The sequence below is a fragment of the Macaca fascicularis genome, chromosome 2, assembly GCF_037993035.2.
Source record: "Macaca fascicularis isolate 582-1 chromosome 2, T2T-MFA8v1.1".
NCBI lineage: Eukaryota > Metazoa > Chordata > Mammalia > Primates > Cercopithecidae > Macaca > Macaca fascicularis.
This window is the reverse complement of record NC_088376.1, coordinates 90,944,930-90,960,963: the sequence shown is the minus strand read 5'-3', so window position 1 is coordinate 90,960,963 and position 16,034 is coordinate 90,944,930. Positions and strand designations below refer to the sequence as shown.

General features: G+C 33.4%; 2 protein-coding genes across 5 annotated transcripts in view; one reads left to right on the top strand and one right to left on the bottom strand.

Moving 5' to 3' along the window:
- The window catches only part of KCNMB3 (potassium calcium-activated channel subfamily M regulatory beta subunit 3), a 37,338-nt gene extending 32,896 nt beyond the window's left edge, over positions 1–4,442 (top strand). For all 3 annotated transcript variants that reach the window (XM_074031430.1, XM_074031428.1, XM_074031429.1), the window contains exon 4: positions 2,093–4,442. In XM_074031430.1, the coding sequence (XP_073887531.1) occupies positions 2,093–2,172 (80 nt within the window). In that variant the 3' untranslated portion in view covers positions 2,173–4,442. The remainder of the gene's footprint in view (positions 1–2,092) is intronic.
- Positions 1–16,034, bottom strand: part of PIK3CA (phosphatidylinositol-4,5-bisphosphate 3-kinase catalytic subunit alpha) — a 91,656-nt gene that overhangs the window by 7,262 nt on the left and 68,360 nt on the right. For both annotated transcript variants that reach the window (XM_005546432.4, XM_065540212.2), the window contains 11 exons: positions 14,491–14,615; positions 13,555–13,636; positions 13,089–13,253; positions 12,772–12,875; positions 11,665–11,836; positions 8,653–8,759; positions 8,020–8,141; positions 6,803–6,881; positions 3,401–3,571; positions 2,723–2,840; positions 2,463–2,614 (listed from right to left, as the gene is read on the bottom strand). In XM_005546432.4, coding sequence (XP_005546489.1) covers positions 2,463–2,614; positions 2,723–2,840; positions 3,401–3,571; positions 6,803–6,881; positions 8,020–8,141; positions 8,653–8,759; positions 11,665–11,836; positions 12,772–12,875; positions 13,089–13,253; positions 13,555–13,636; positions 14,491–14,615 — 1,397 coding nt within the window. The remainder of the gene's footprint in view (positions 1–2,462; positions 2,615–2,722; positions 2,841–3,400; positions 3,572–6,802; positions 6,882–8,019; positions 8,142–8,652; positions 8,760–11,664; positions 11,837–12,771; positions 12,876–13,088; positions 13,254–13,554; positions 13,637–14,490; positions 14,616–16,034) is intronic.

Sequence of the window (16,034 nt, the reverse complement as noted above, 5' to 3'; positions counted from 1 at the left end):
GAATTCAGTAAAGTCTCAGGTTACAAAATCACTGTACACAAATCAGTAGCACTGCTATACACCACCACCAACCAAGCAAAGAATCAAATTAAGAACACAAGCCCTTTTAGCTTCAAAAAAATACCTAGGAATATACCTAACCAAGGGGGTATCTTTCCTATTCAAGGAAAACTACAAAACACTGCCAACATCATTTTTCACAGAATTAGAAAAAAAATCCTAAAATTCATATAAAATCCACCAAAAAGAGTCTGAATAGCCAAAGCAAGGCTAAGCAAAAAGAATAAATCTGGAGGCATCACATTACTGGACTTCAAATTATACTAGAAAACTATAATTACCAAAACAGCAGATACACACAAAAGTAGACACATAGACCAATGGAACAGAATGGAGAACCCAGAAATAAAGCCAAAAACTTACAACCAACTGATTTTAGACATACAAAAACATAAATTGGAGAAAGGACATCCTATTTAATAAATGGTGCTGGGAAAACCACCTAGCCACATGTAAAAGAATGAAACTGGATCCCTGTCTCTCACCTTATATAAAAATCAACTCAAGATGGATCCAAGACTTAAATCTAAGACCTGAAACCATAAAAATTCTAGAAGATAAACTAGGAAAAACTCTTTTGGACACTGGCCTAGGCAAATAATAAATGACTAAGACCCCAAAAGCAAATACGACAAAAACAAACAAAATAAATGGGACCTAATTAAACTATAAAGCCTTTGCACAACAAAAGAAATAATCATCAAAGTAAATAGATAACCCATAGAATGGGAGAAAATATTCGCAAACTATGCATCCAACAAAGGACTAATTTCCAGAATCTATAAGGAACTCAAATCAGCAAGAAACAAAGAATCCCATCAAAAAGTGGGTTAAAGCCGGGCGCAGTGGCTCAAGCCTATAATCCTAGTACTTAGGGAGGCTGAGGCGGGTGGGTCACCTGAGGTCAGGAATTCAAGACCAGGCTGACCAACATGGTGAAACTCCGTCTCTACTAAAAATACAAAAATTAGCCGTGCGTGGTGGTGTGTGCCTGTAGTTCCAGCTACTTGGGAGGCTGAGGCAGGAGAATCGCTTGAACCCAGGAGGTAGAGGTTGCAGTGAGCTGAGATCATGCCATTGTACTCCAGCCTGGGCGACAGAGTGAGACTCCGTCTCAAAACAAAAACAAAAATGAAAACAAAAAAAGTGGGCTAAGGACACGAATAGACAATTCTCAAAAGAAGATATGTAACAACATGAAAACATGAAAAAAATGCTCAACAACATTAATCATCAGGGAAATGCTGATGATTTCCCTGATGATTAATGATATACCACCTTACTCCTGCAAGAATGGCTGTAATTAAAAAGTCTTAAAAAACAACAGATGTTGACATGGATGTGGTGAAAGGGAACGCTTATACACTCCTGGTGGGAATGTAAATTAGTACAGCCTCTATGGAAAACAGTATGGAGATTTCTTAAAGAACTAAATGTAGATCTACCATTTGGTCCAGCAATCCCTCTACCCAGAGGAAAAGAAGTCATTATATCAAAAAGGCATCTGCATGCATATCGTATGTTTATTGCAGCACAATTCACAATTGCAAAGATATGAAACCAACGTAAGTACCCACTGACCAATGAGTGGATAAAGAAAGTGTACATTTACACCACGGAATACTACTACACCACAGAAAAGAATGAAATAATGTCTTTTGCAGCAACTGGGATGGAGCTGGAGCCCAGGAATGGAAAACCTGAAAATACACTATGTTCTCACTTGTAAGTGGGAGCTAAGCTATGGGTACACAAAGGCGTACAGAGTGATATAATGGACTATGGAGACTCAGAAGGGAGAAGATGGGAAGAATGGTAAGGGATAAAAAAGTACATATTGGGGGCAAAGCACACTACTTGGGTTACAGGTACGCTAAAATCTCAGACTTTACCACTATTTAATTCATCCATGTAACCAAAAACCACGTGTACCCCAAAAGCTATTGAAATAAAATAAAATAAAAAACAAACAAAAAATAGTTTTTGTTAAAGTGGTAAAATAACTTCTTTTATTTTATTTATTTTGATACAGGGTCTCACTCTGTTGCCCAGGTTGGAGTACAGTGGCGTGATCATGGCTCACTGCAACCTCAACCTCCTGGCCTCAAGTGATCCTCCCATCTCAGCCTCCTGACTAGCTGGGACTACAGTGCATGCCACCACGCCTGGCTATTTTTAAAATTTTTTTTGTAGACATGAGTTCTCACTGTGTTACCCAGGCTGGTTTCAACTGCTGAGCTCAAATGATCCTCCAGCCTTGGCCTCCCAAAGAGTGGGATTACAGGCATGAACTGCCACACCCGGCCAACATTTATTATTTTGAAATTGCTTGAAAAATATTGATTGTTTCTAATAGAGCAGCCAGAACTCTTTATTTTGTGTTTTTAATTTCTCAAGCTCACCTCTCAAATTCTCTTGTCTTTGTGCATTCTTGGGCTCCTTTACTAATCACTATTAAGAAATCCTGTGTCAAAACAAATGGCACACGTTCTCGTTTATAGCCAAATTTTTTCTTCTTGTGATCCAAAAAGTGTCCAAAATCTATATGAAACAGCTTTCAAAAATAAGAAATTATGTTATAGTTTGACATATTCAGATACAAAATGTCTTGAATTAATAAATTAAGAACACCAAAAACATTTTAAACAGAGAAAACCATTACTTGTCCATCGTCTTTCACCATGATGTTACTATTGTGACGATCTCCAATTCCCAGAATGAAGGTAGCGACACAATATCCAGCACATGAACGTGTAAACAGGTCAATGGCTGCATCATATCTACAAAGAAGAAGTAAACACCTCATGAGTAGTACGGAAATATAGAGTGCTTCAGGCCAACTTGAGAAAAAAGGGTACAAGCGTCTATTTAAACAATGAAAACAATCACTAACAGGGAATAAGGTAATTATGTCCAAAGATTTTGAGATTGTGAAGTTTTCATGGGTTTCTAAGGAAATTTCCAGATGTTCCCTGACCAAAGCGTAATTCTTATTATAGTGAAAAAATACCATCTCATTAAAATTATTTTTTTCTAATCATTTTAACAATGAATTAGAAATAAAATTTTGAATGTGCAATATTCATTTGTTTAAAAAGAATAAGCAGTAACAATACATTTTAGATAATACATAAAATGAATGTTTAAGATTTTACCAAATCAAAAGTAATTATAATCATTTAAATCCATTAATGTCAAATATTGCAAAGGCTGAGCATAGTTTTTTCCATAGAAAGTACAATTGTTTTCTCTGGTCTAAGTCAGAGGAATACACAAACACTGACAGACTCATCTAACAAAAACTTAGACTAACATAGGAAGAAAGAATAATACAACTCACATTTCTCCTTTGTTCTTGTCTTTGAGCCACTGATGTAGAGTGTGGCTGTTGAACTGCAGTGCACCTTTCAAGCCGCCTTTGCACTGAATTTGCATAATAGTGTGAGAATTTCGCACCACCTCAATAAGTCCCACACAGTCACCGATTGACAGACAACCATAAGGCAACATTCTGAAAGAGGAGCAACACATTTACAATTAAATGATGGAATTTTAAAATAGCAAATATTTTAATAGGCCAAAACATGAGTATTTTATTAGTAAATTTGTCATGCATGACCTTTACTGCCTTTCCCCAATTTTAATTTTCTTTTTTATGGTGTGATAAATATACTCCTGGAATAATCCTCAAAATTACCTGTCATCATTTATTATAACCTTCAACTGAGAAGGTGCTGAACTTTTATCAGAAAAGCATTAAGAAAATTATTGTGGCAATTAAAATTTTACATTTATGACTTTAAAAATATGGGTGAATTTAAAGATGTTTAATTGACATCGAAATAAAACTATAGGGCAGGAGATCTCAAATTTTTGGTCTCAGGACTCCTTTACACTTGTAGAAATTACTGAGGACTCCAAAGAGCTTTTAGTTATGTGAATTACAACTACTGATATTAGAAATTGAAATAGGGAAAGTAACAATTTTAAATAGTTACTAATTCATTTAAAAGCAACAAACCATGACATGTTAATATAAATAACGTATTTCATGAAACAAGAAAATGCATTTAAAAAATGTAGTGAGAAGAGTGACATTCTTTCACATTTAAACATTTTTTTAAATGTCTGGTTTCATAGTACACAGCTGGATTCTCATATATGCTTTTGTATGCAATCTAATGCAATGTTTTAGTTGAAGTATATAAAGAAAATCTGGCCTCACAAAGATAGGTAGGTAGAAAAAGGAGTATTACAATAGACTTTTCAGATAATTGTGGTATTTTTCTTTGATACTATTCCAAAACTTGGTAAGTTTCTTAAGTTGCAATATGTAATCTAAAACCATATCAATAAACTTTTCATACTCAGTTACATTAAAATCAATTTGTCTTTCTTGCCTTTTAATGGATCTTTTACCCATACATGATTTTATAGTATCCTGCGCATGGCCATTTGTAGATGTTCCAAATGTTGATACTTTTCATTATACCATACTGAAAACCACAATTGTTAATATAACCAAGAATCTCATTAGAAAGATGTTAAGTTTAGGGACTCTATTAGGTTCAGTGGCAGATACTGAAAATTAGAATTTTCAAAATTCTAAGTTTGAATTTCTAATGAAATTTTTGTTGCAAGCTTGAATTTTATCATTGGCAACAAATACTGTCACAGTTGTTTTCGTCAAAGAGACAGGCACATATTGTTCATTTTTAAGAAAATGTCTGCCAAATATCCATGTCTGAATAACCATAGCTTGCCTACTAGTTATTTTTTAAGTAAAAATCGTGTTCCATCAAAACAGCAGCTAGTTCAGCTCACAACTCAAATAATCTCACAAATGTTTCCCTTTGATACAACTATAATACTTGGGGATGTGACACAAATGCTTTTTAGGATACCTCTCACTTATTAACATAGAAAATTAAATAGGACATGTAGTCAAGGGTGCAGATGTGAGGATTTAAAGAGACAATGAAAAAAAGCGCCTAACATTCAGATTGACACGTGAGTATCCAAAGTTTGGTTTTCCTTGCTCTGTTCTTCTCATAAGCTACTTTCCACTCTTTCCACCTTTCCTTTACTTCTTAAATTCCTAATACAGTCTATACTTATTTTCATTTTCTTACTTAATTCCTTGTAGCCTAGCTTCTACACCTACCATTCTAGTGAGTAAACTCTTAAAGATAATCATGAGTCATTAAATTCAAGTGCTTTTTCACAGACCTCATTCTTTTAAACCCCTTGAAGCCCTTGGCCCTACAAATTGTCAATCACTTCCTCTAGTACTCCTACTTCTTTTGATGACTTCTCTTACACAATCTTTTCTTCTACCTGCCCTGGTAAATAGGGAAATTTCTTAAGGTTGTACTCCTGCTCATTCTTTCTTATTTTATGTTTTTATCACTGTTGAACATGCTCATAGTTCAAAGAATTCAATTGTCTTCCAAGTCCTGTTATTAAAAAAAAAAAGCAGGGTTAAAATTAACCCGATTATGAATTATAGTTTTGCCAAGTATAAATAAAAATGCTGTTATGATTTTACTTAAATAATTTTAATCTCAAGTTAAACTTGAAATAAAATTTTTACTTACATTTACTTGTTAAAAAATATTCAGAAAATATAAGACTAAAAAACCGTTAATAATTCTAATCATCTTAACTTTAGAATCTTTTTTGCAAAGTCACTAATTTACAATTAATGTAATTAACTAGGGTTACATAGTTACCTCCTTTACTCTTTCTTGGCTCTACAATCTTTTTTACAGTCTATTCCTTTGGGGGACGTGGTAGTAGTGGAATGTGGATCTCTCACGACACAGGAAATAATACCAAAAAATGAAATTAGATTCATATAACCTTAACCGTCTTTGGAAAGCAGCAAGGGTTAAGCAATGTATCACGAGTTACGAATCTGAAGTTGATAACAGTTTTGTGCCTTAGCATATCACTTGAAATGTCCACTTTCTTCTTTCCAATACAAAGGTACTACTATTTGTCAGTGACACATTTTTGTATACTAGCTACTCTTAAAATTTATAAGAGGCAAACAAATAAGCCCTTGTCTGGTGTTACCTGCAATTCCTACTAAATGTACCCTGTTGTCGCAGCTAGACTTGACTCTATGTCCACTTATAGGCCAAAGTACTTTGGAGAGAGCGGGCTTTGCCTGAATGACTATGGATTTGCAAAAAGACAAGTAAGATAAGGAAGAACATTTTAGAAGCAACAATGACTAGGAGAAGATGAAGCACAACAGAAAACTTGGTGATAATACTGATACTGTGGAAAGTTGGGTAGAAACCAACAGACTGGTAAAAACTCTAAGATTAGCTGGTTGCATAATTTTGCTGAAAAACTGATTCCAGTATTTGAGGATTTATACAACTTTAGAATTAGAAAATTTCTATTATGAAACTTTCTTTTAAACTCTTAACTTCTGAATGAAACCAGGGGTCTTGTGTGTCTCCTTTGTCTTGTTCCTAATGGTCACACTCCAGAGGCAGTTGCAGAGTGTTTATTAGCTTCTTAGCTCTTTTTACTTAGCTGAATATAATTTAGCTATTCTAAGTCAAGTAAGAGGAGGATATGTCAAAGTACTATAGTGTAATCAACTATTGATAATTACTACTGCATACATTTCTTTTTAGATATATGACTCTATATGCTTCTGTAATTATTAATAGTTCACTTTTTCAGGATAACTTTCAACATACAGGTTGCCTTACTGGTTACCTACCGAAGATCAAGACCTTGATTTTGCCAGATATTTTCCATAATACGAATAATTTGAAGTGTTAGCATATCTTGCCGTAAATCTGAAATTCAAATAATATGTATCACCATTTAATGCCACAGATGCAAATTTGGGGATCACGCCATCACATAGTTTTCAAATGAAAAACAAATACAGCTATATTTATCTTCAAAAGAAACTACAGGAAAGCAATATTCTGATTCTTTTAAAAAAATGTATAAATGAGTGTGTATGTCCACTCAAAGCCTTTACATAGCTTTATTAATTTATAATTTTTTGAGATGGGGTCTTGCTACATTGCCCAGGCTGGTCTCGAACTCCTGGGCTCAAGTAATCCTCCAGAGTAGCTGGGATCACAAGCATGCACCACTACAAATGGCTCTTAATATTCTGATTCTTAAATCCACTTTTAAAGTCTTTGCATAAACATATTTGAATAACAATGTAGGATAAGTGAGCATGTATCTCATAAAAATTTTTAATTAAAGCATTTATAGTAATTATTTTTCTGAATCCTTAAATTTGAACATATGTTTACATTAAAATATTGGGATCAACAGAATTCACTGCTGAAATGTCATTTCCTATTGAAAACCCATCCATGGATCCTCCTTCACTCCCCCGATAGCCTTTTCCTCCAAATAAGTACCTTCTTTTATATGGTTCCTAAGCAGATTACACTTTTCCTTTGTACCATGCTTGTAATTTCATTTTTATAATTATTTATTTAATGTCCCTCTTTTCTCTGTTAGGCTGTAAGCTCCAAGAGGGCAGGGATTCTGTTTTCTTCACTGCTAAAACCCCAGGGCCTAGCACATAGAATATTTATGGAATGAATGGATACTCACACAGCTAAGCAAATGATAATTAGAAACTGATTAAAAAAAAAAAAAACCAAAACAACAACAAAAAATACTTCTCTACACAGGTCCACGAGAGGGGGGTTGAGGCAGGGAATAGGAAAAAGAAAAAACAAAAAACTGATTTCAGGACTTCTGATCTAAGCCTAGTACTTCTCTTCTTTTCATTGATTATATATGCATATTTCAAAGGTCAAGATATCTGATTAATATTATGTATTTTATCACATGTATGTATTCCTTAAATGGCTTTCAATAGTTTTCATGGTTCATAAATATCCTGGGTATAAAAAGATAGCTAAATTCATGCATCGTAAGCTCATTAATACTCTTCCTTACCATCCCCATTTTTAAAGATGATCTCATTGTTCTGAAACAGTAACTCTGACATGATGTCTGGGTTCTCCCAATTCAACCACAGTGGCCTTTTTGCAGAGGACATAATTCGACACTCTTCAAGCCTTTAAAATATTTAAAAACTTTATTAGGCACCTTTGCTTTATTATTCCTTTACCCTCAAATTTATTTTAAAATATAAATACCATACAGCTTTTTGAAGTGTTATAAAGATTTAAAACTTTCTCAATTTTTATTTAGGAATCCATTTCTAAGGAGTATAAAAAAATACTAAGTTTTAGAAGTTATATAATTGCATATGAATTTCCAACAAATATATGGAGATATACCATTAGTTTTACAGATATTACATTTCCATTTCTTATCCTATGATAACAGAAATTCTGGCCATAGAAGGTTTTAAATTCTATTATTTAAGTAGTAAAAACTCATTCTGAATAAAGGCAGTACTGAACTTAAGATAATTTACTACTCTTATTTTGAGGGTAGGAGAATGACAGCGAGAAGCATAGATTATTGAACATTCTAATTATAATAGACATTTTGACTTTTCTCAAGATTTTATCCAGAAAAGGTATTTATTTAAATATATCAATGAAACCCCCAAGAAAGTACCTGAGATTTCCTAGTTGATGAGCAGGGTTTAGAGGAGATAGAAAGCCCTGCAGAGCATCCATGAAATCTGGTCGCCTCATTTGCTCAACTAAAAACTTCATCTGTACCTGATTTAAAAAAAGGATAGTAACAGTAAGAAACTGACTTAATAAAAGGTAAAACTAACTGCTAATCTCTTTTATACATGAGAACCTCAGTACTGTACAGTCTCTGAATCTACATCCTAGACTGGCTGCCTTCTAATTAAGAGGGTTTCTATAACAACAGAGCAGCAACACTCAAGAGACAGAAGCAAGACTGGCAGCACTGTGTACCCCTTCCTGTAAGAAGATGAAATCTACTTGGTGATAGTGGCAATGCTTTTGGCTGTAGAGCAGGGCTAGTCAATTATGGCCGGCAGGTCAGCTGCCAGTTTTTGTAAGTTAAGTTGTATTAGAATACAGCTATACCCATTCATTACATATTGGCTACTTTTACGAGAATAGCAAGAGTTGAATAGTTAAGACAGAGACCACATGGGCCTGCAAAGTCTAAAACAGTTACTATCTGGCCCTTTAAGAAAATTTGCTGATCTGTGTTCTCGAGGAAAAACTAAGGAGACCATGTTGTATTCGCTTAATAACCTTACTTTTAGGCTTTTAAGAAAACACAGCATTCATACTCTCATTGTTAGGTAAAAGTGGTCTAGTGAGGCTAAAAGAAATTGTTGGGAAAAGGACTTATAAAAACATTTGTTACATGGAGTCTCATATTATAATCAGGTTTTAGTATGTGGCTACAAAACAATATCTCTTTTTAATCAATTCAAATCAGAGCCCAGACTGCTGAATTATCACGCAATAGCTGGGATTTTATTTTAGGAAACCTTCACCTTTTGAAAATATAAAATGTGAGTAGGGGGAAAAAGTGGTTAGGAGCCAGGAATTAATAATAAATTAATTTTCATGCTGGAATTTAAATAATAAGGTTTATTTTTCTTCTTGTTATATATAAATGGTTAGAAAATCTAGTCATCACTGACTAGATAGCTCTTGTTCATGTAAAGGCATTTCTATCACTGACAACTCTAATAGCACAGTGCTTCATGTATTTTATCACTCATTGTTAGGACAAAACACAAAGCCACTCAAAGTAACTGCTCTTGTTTCTATGACTGCAATCTTGGCTCCCTATCAAAATCTCATTTAAGCCAATAATGATCTGAGTAATGAATTTCATGTTCCTAATTAATCCACTGTATCATAGCCAATTTGTGACATAAAAACTCCAGCTTAGAGGAAATGCCTATACAGATGGTCTCCAACTTAACGATTTTTCAACTTTGTGATGGTGTGAAAGCAACATGCATTCAGTAGAAATTATACCTCAAATTTTGAACTTTTATCTCTTCCTACATGCATTCAGTAGAAACTATATGTCAAATTTTGAACTTTTATCTCTTCCTACGCTAGTGATATGCAACACAGTATTTTCTTGAGATGCTGGGTAGCAGCAGCCAGCCGCAGCTCCCGGTCAGCCATGCAGTCATGAGGGTAATTGACCAATACTCTACAGTGTACTGTGTGGCCAGCATATTTTGGATACTGTGTTTTGTGTTTTCGCATCCCAACACATCTACAAAATGCCCATTTTTGCCTTTAAGATATTTTCAACTTATGATGTGTTTATCAGGATATAACCCTATTATAAGTCGAGGGACATCTGTATTTACAAATGTATCTAAAATTTAGTTTCTTTCTTCTTAGCTCAGTTACAATATATAAATACAATAAATTTTGTTCTTCCAAGGCAATCTAGTCCCTTCTTGCCCACAAATTCCAGTATCAGAAAGAGTACAATTATTTTCTAACATCCTATATTTGAATTTATATATCACACTTCAATAAAATCAACTCATACACTGTATGACATTTACATTAATACAGTAACTTTCTTTTAAATTTTTTTTTTCCTTCAAGTACTAGTAATGAAGATGTTGGAAAAATTCATTCAGTACTGCTAACTTACATTCTCTGTCCTTTGGGGACTCACTAATAAACGATTTTTTTTTGTTTTCATTTCACTAGAGGTGAGGAATGAGCTTCCTTTTAAGTGTAAGAGGTGGTGAATTTAGGATGTGGTGGATTGGATTGAATAAAGATTAGGGTGTAGGAAAAGGTCATAAAAAAGTTTACATTGGGCTAGACACAGTGGCTCATGCCTGTAATTCCAGCACTTTGGGAGGCCGAGGTGGGCGGACTGCTTGAGTCCAGGAGTTGGAGACCAGCCTGGGCAACAAGGCGAAACGCTGTCTCTACTAAAAATAAAAAAATTAGCTGGGAGTGGTGGCATGCTCCTATAGTCCCAGCTACTCGGGAGTCTGAGGTGGTAGGATGGCCTGAACCCAGGAGGTCAAGGCTGCAGTGAGCCGAAATTGCACCACTGCATTCCAGGCTGGGCAAAAGAGCCAGACTCTGTCTCAAAAAAAAAAAAGTTTACGTTATATTTCCTACTCTTAGTTATACTAAGCTAGACTGCAGATGACTAGAGTGTGTGATATATTTACTGAGTGACTCGAAATCCATTTTAAACTTGGAAATGTAAAAACTAACTTCTTTCCACTCATTTTCAGGGTCATTACTGAGAGACAATAAATGACAGAATAAGGAAATAATCACTGTAAATACTTAGGGACCTGAATAAGAGAAAGGAAGGGAAAGTAAAGGGATCTAACATTTATTGGGCACTTTCTATGTTCCAAGGATTGTGAAAGGTTCTTTGCATAACTCATGTAATTTAATTCTCACAATGGCCTTACGAAGCAGGTACTATTCCCATTTTACAGACAAAGAAAATGAGTCTTGAGAGCCTACATAATGTGTCTAACACTACACAGCTGAAAGGCAGTGGAACTTGGTTCCAAATCCTAATATGCTTGATTCCAAGGACCATGATCTGTATATACACTGAGCTTCTAAACAACTCTGCCCCATTGCAATGAAAAGAGTCTCAAACACAAACTAGAGTACACACCTTTTGTGTTTCATCCTTTTTCTCCTGTTTGAGAATGTCAGTTAAGTTAATGAGCTTTTCCATTGCCTCGACTTGCCTATTCAGGTGCTTCAAATACATCCCACATGCACGACAATAGGACTCCAAAAGCAGGCCAAACCTCTGGCTAACTGTTTTATTGTGCATCTCAGATCTAAAAGAATCATGCAAAATTAAAAATATATATATAATAGTCTTAACTGAGTATACAAATAATATTTGCTGAACAATTTAAACACTCATTTTCGAAATCCAATAAATGTTGCAATCACACTAATAACAAAATTATTCAAAACCTGTAATTTAGAAGCAAAACCAGTATGAGTTTCAGGTAGTTCCTGAATATGTGATTAAATAAACATCTAGTTTTTAGATTTATTTCAACTAGTTTTCATTTACTAATCTCAGTACAAGATATAAAAACATGAAAAAAGGAAATTGAGTACAAAAATAATCAAATGAAGAGGGAGGGAACAAAGCGCTCAATGAATGCTATTTGATTCTTCTGACACACGCCTATGCTTCTTGTTTTCAACTTAACTTCTGGGTTCCATTTTTAAATTTTAACACTTAAAAAATCATATTAGATATAAATCTTTCTAAATTTATGCAAAATTATATGGTTTATGATCTGTAACTTTTGAGTACTAGATATATCACATTCTACAAAATATTTTTTATTCTTAATTAGCTTGTTTTTCAATAAGAACCATAGGAGTTTGACATTATTTTTCTGAATTTCAAGGTAAAACATTTTTTTCTTTTTTTTGGGATATTTTAATCCACACACGCAGTGAAACCTACAGCAATACTCATCTGGACCTAGAAAATTTTACTTAAGTAGAACAAAAATCTTTAAAAATATTTCAGCTCTCATTCATGACTAAAATTTAGTTTTGAATTTATTACTTTTTAAATTTCAAAGAGCAAAAGTTGAGAAGCTCATCACTGGTACAAAATACTTTTAGTATGGAAAACTCTTCCAGCCAAACATAAACAAAAGTATACAAGTAATACATATTTGTAAGTCTATTAAGAAAGCAAGTAATATGTACCTTAAGAATTTAATGGGAAAATAATTAGACTTACTTTAAATGCCAAAAGAAAAAGTGCCCAATCCTTTGATTAGTCAATGCTTTCTTCAGTAAAAATCTCACAAGCAAGTTATCCAAATATTGTTCATATTTTAGGACCTAGGTGTTTCAATAACAAAAAATCAGGGTCAGTTTCTGCATGGCTGAGCTAAAGAAAATTTTTTCAGAAAGAAAGTGGCTATTACTGGTCATAAATTTTTTTTTTCTAAAGCATAAAACTAGTTAGTGCAGGTTTTTAAAAAGGAAGTTGTATGGATCTAGAATAAATTACTATTTTAATTAAACATTATTTACTATTTTACATTATTTTACCTGTACTAGCTGAATTAAATACTGAGAAAGTTTGTCATCTGTTAAATATTTTTCCAAGCACCGAACAGCAAAACCTCGAACCATAGGATCTGGGTAATTACAGTCCAGAAGTTCCATAGCCTGTTCAGGTTTGATTGGAGGCCAGTCTTTTACCAAGCAATACATCTGTATATGAGAAAGACAATAAATCATATTTAAAGGGGAAAGACAGTTGTGAATGAGCCATCTAAAACACTGCCTTAACTTCTGATTTTAAAATTAGTTTAGATAAATAACCTCCTTAGAATTTACAGTTCTAATTAGTTTTATCTGTGGAAATAATGTTAAGGGTATTTTTTCTACACTATATTACTATTATTAGTCTATTTCATTTCTTTTATTTATGCAGACTTTCTGAGAGAAAACAATTTTAAGTGACATACCAATTTGTACAACAGTTATCTAGTATTCTCAAACATACATTTACCTGGGCTACTTCATCTCTAGAATTCCATTTAACAGACAGAAGCAATTTGGGTAGAATTTCGGGGATAGTTACACAATAGTGTCTGTGTGGGAGAAACAAAATAAAAATAAACACTCTTGCATGCTATTCAAAAGGTTTACATGTCTAACTTCTCAATATGCAATCTGTAAGAAGTCCCAAACTTCTTACATTACTAGCCTTTTTAAAATTCAAAGGACATCAGTGCTTAACACTACAGTTGGAAATATATTTACATACATACTTAGGCACAGTTATAATGGCAAAGAACACAAAAGGAAAATGCAAATGGATTATAAAGTACTTAAATTTAGTTAATAGTTAAGAAAAATTATGAATATATGTTATACCACTCTTCATATAGTTCATATTTTTCATCTACTTATGCAATATGAATGAATCATAGAGTCACCACTTCTACTATGATTACTGGACAAAATTTATGTCTTAATGGACTTTCTGCAGAAATGCACTGCAACTGGTTTATTTAAGTATACCAGTATCACCAACAGCAGGGTAGTTTCTTCATAAATGAAAATAAGGCATTATACTATTTGAAGAAACATAAGAAAAAAGAAAAATGAAAGGGAAACCCTAAAAATTATAATATCTAGACCAACTAAATCATATCTAAATTGACCTAAAACTACTATTTTAACAATCCTAAAGAAAGTCGTATCAGGAATTCAGAGTAAGAAAAAGCATTTAATGTGCCAACTACCAATGTAGTATGATTTTCTACAAGTATCAATTTACAGCCATTGTTTTTAAAAAGGCAATGTTTATAGTTTAAAAATCATGTAAATTCTACTTTATTTATTCTAATAGGTATGGTAAAAATATACCGAGATCAGCAAAGTCAGTTATTTTTTCTGCAATAAAGAAAAAGAAACAGAGAATCTCCATTTCAGCACTTACCTGTGGCTCCACAGAAAATCTTTCTCCTGCTCAGTGATTTCAGAGAGAGGATCTCGTGTAGAAATTGCTTTGAGCTGTTCTTTGTCATTTTCCCTTAATTCATTGTCTCTAGCTAGCCTGTTACTCTGTAAAATAAAATTATATCTTATGTAGTTTTTTTTTGTCATATTTTCCCCCTCTGGATTCACGGATGATTTACAAAAAAAGCAAATAAATTTTCAATAAACTTTACATCGCTAATTAACTGTTGTAAAATAATTTATTCTCATTGCAAGACTTTATTTTCAGAGACAGGAAAGAGCCAATCCAAGATATAATATTTGTGGAACAAATCCAGTAATTTATTTGGTTAATATTACACCAATCACAGAATAGTAACTGCTGAAGTTAGCCAACAACAAGACCAGATTAGGATACTAGAGGATGGTAGTGAACAATTTACTTTTCCTCCTGACGAGGATCTTGTTAACTTATCTGTGAATGTTTTTGATATAAGAGACTAAGAAACACTAAAATAATAAAAATGTAAACTCTTTCATGTCCTTTGCCTAAACAAATCCTTATGATCACTGCAAGGCTTTCAAATTTAAAAAGTAGAAATCAGTAAGAAAAAAAGAATGAAAAACACCCCCATTAAAACACTGTATCCTGAATATTAGAAAATTAAAAATAATTTTTTTTGTATAATTCCAAGCAATGTATATTCCCTGCAAATATAGATATATTAACTGTGTAATGAACAATGAGTACATATTAATGTATTATGCAAAACAAATATAAACCCCTTAGGATGGGTTACATATATTTCTAAGTAGCTAAAAATGAAAGCAGACACCCATGCCACCTGGTTTGTATGTGTTTATATGCTGTTAACTTATTCAGCAGGATGAAGAAATATTACTGGCACATATTTGTTCAAGTATTTATTAAATATGTACTATGTACCTTGTTTTGTTCTTGCTGTTGGGATTACAAAATAGTAAAAGACTCTGCACTTACAGAGCCTCAGTTATAGTGGGAAATCAAATAAATAAAAATATTGGAAAATTGATATAAGGTACTCTGGATGATGTAACAGAGAATGATTGAGAACACAGTATTTGTGATTCAAGTAACAAGAAGGAACCTTTATCCACACTACTTAGGGAAAGACTATTGCAGATGGAGAAAACACTGAAAGCCTTCCTCCCACCCCAGAAATAACTAGTTTGGTGTGAAGGAAGAAAGCCAGTGAGCCTGATGGGCAATAGACAAGGGAGAGAAGAAATGTAAGCTGAATTCAGACCACATAAAATTTGCAGGCCAGTGTATAAAGTTGGGATTTTATTTTTATTGATAGCTATTTAAAGAATGAATACCTTGATTTGATTTGTACTTCATAAAGATTATTATGGCTTCTCTGTGAAAGGAGGGAGACCAGTTAGGAGGTTATTGCAATAGTCCAGAAAAGAGAGAATACATACTCAATCCTCGATTTACCAGGAAAAGAAGTTGCTACTGTTTATTTACTTATTTTTATTTGTTTACATTTTAAATGTAAAATA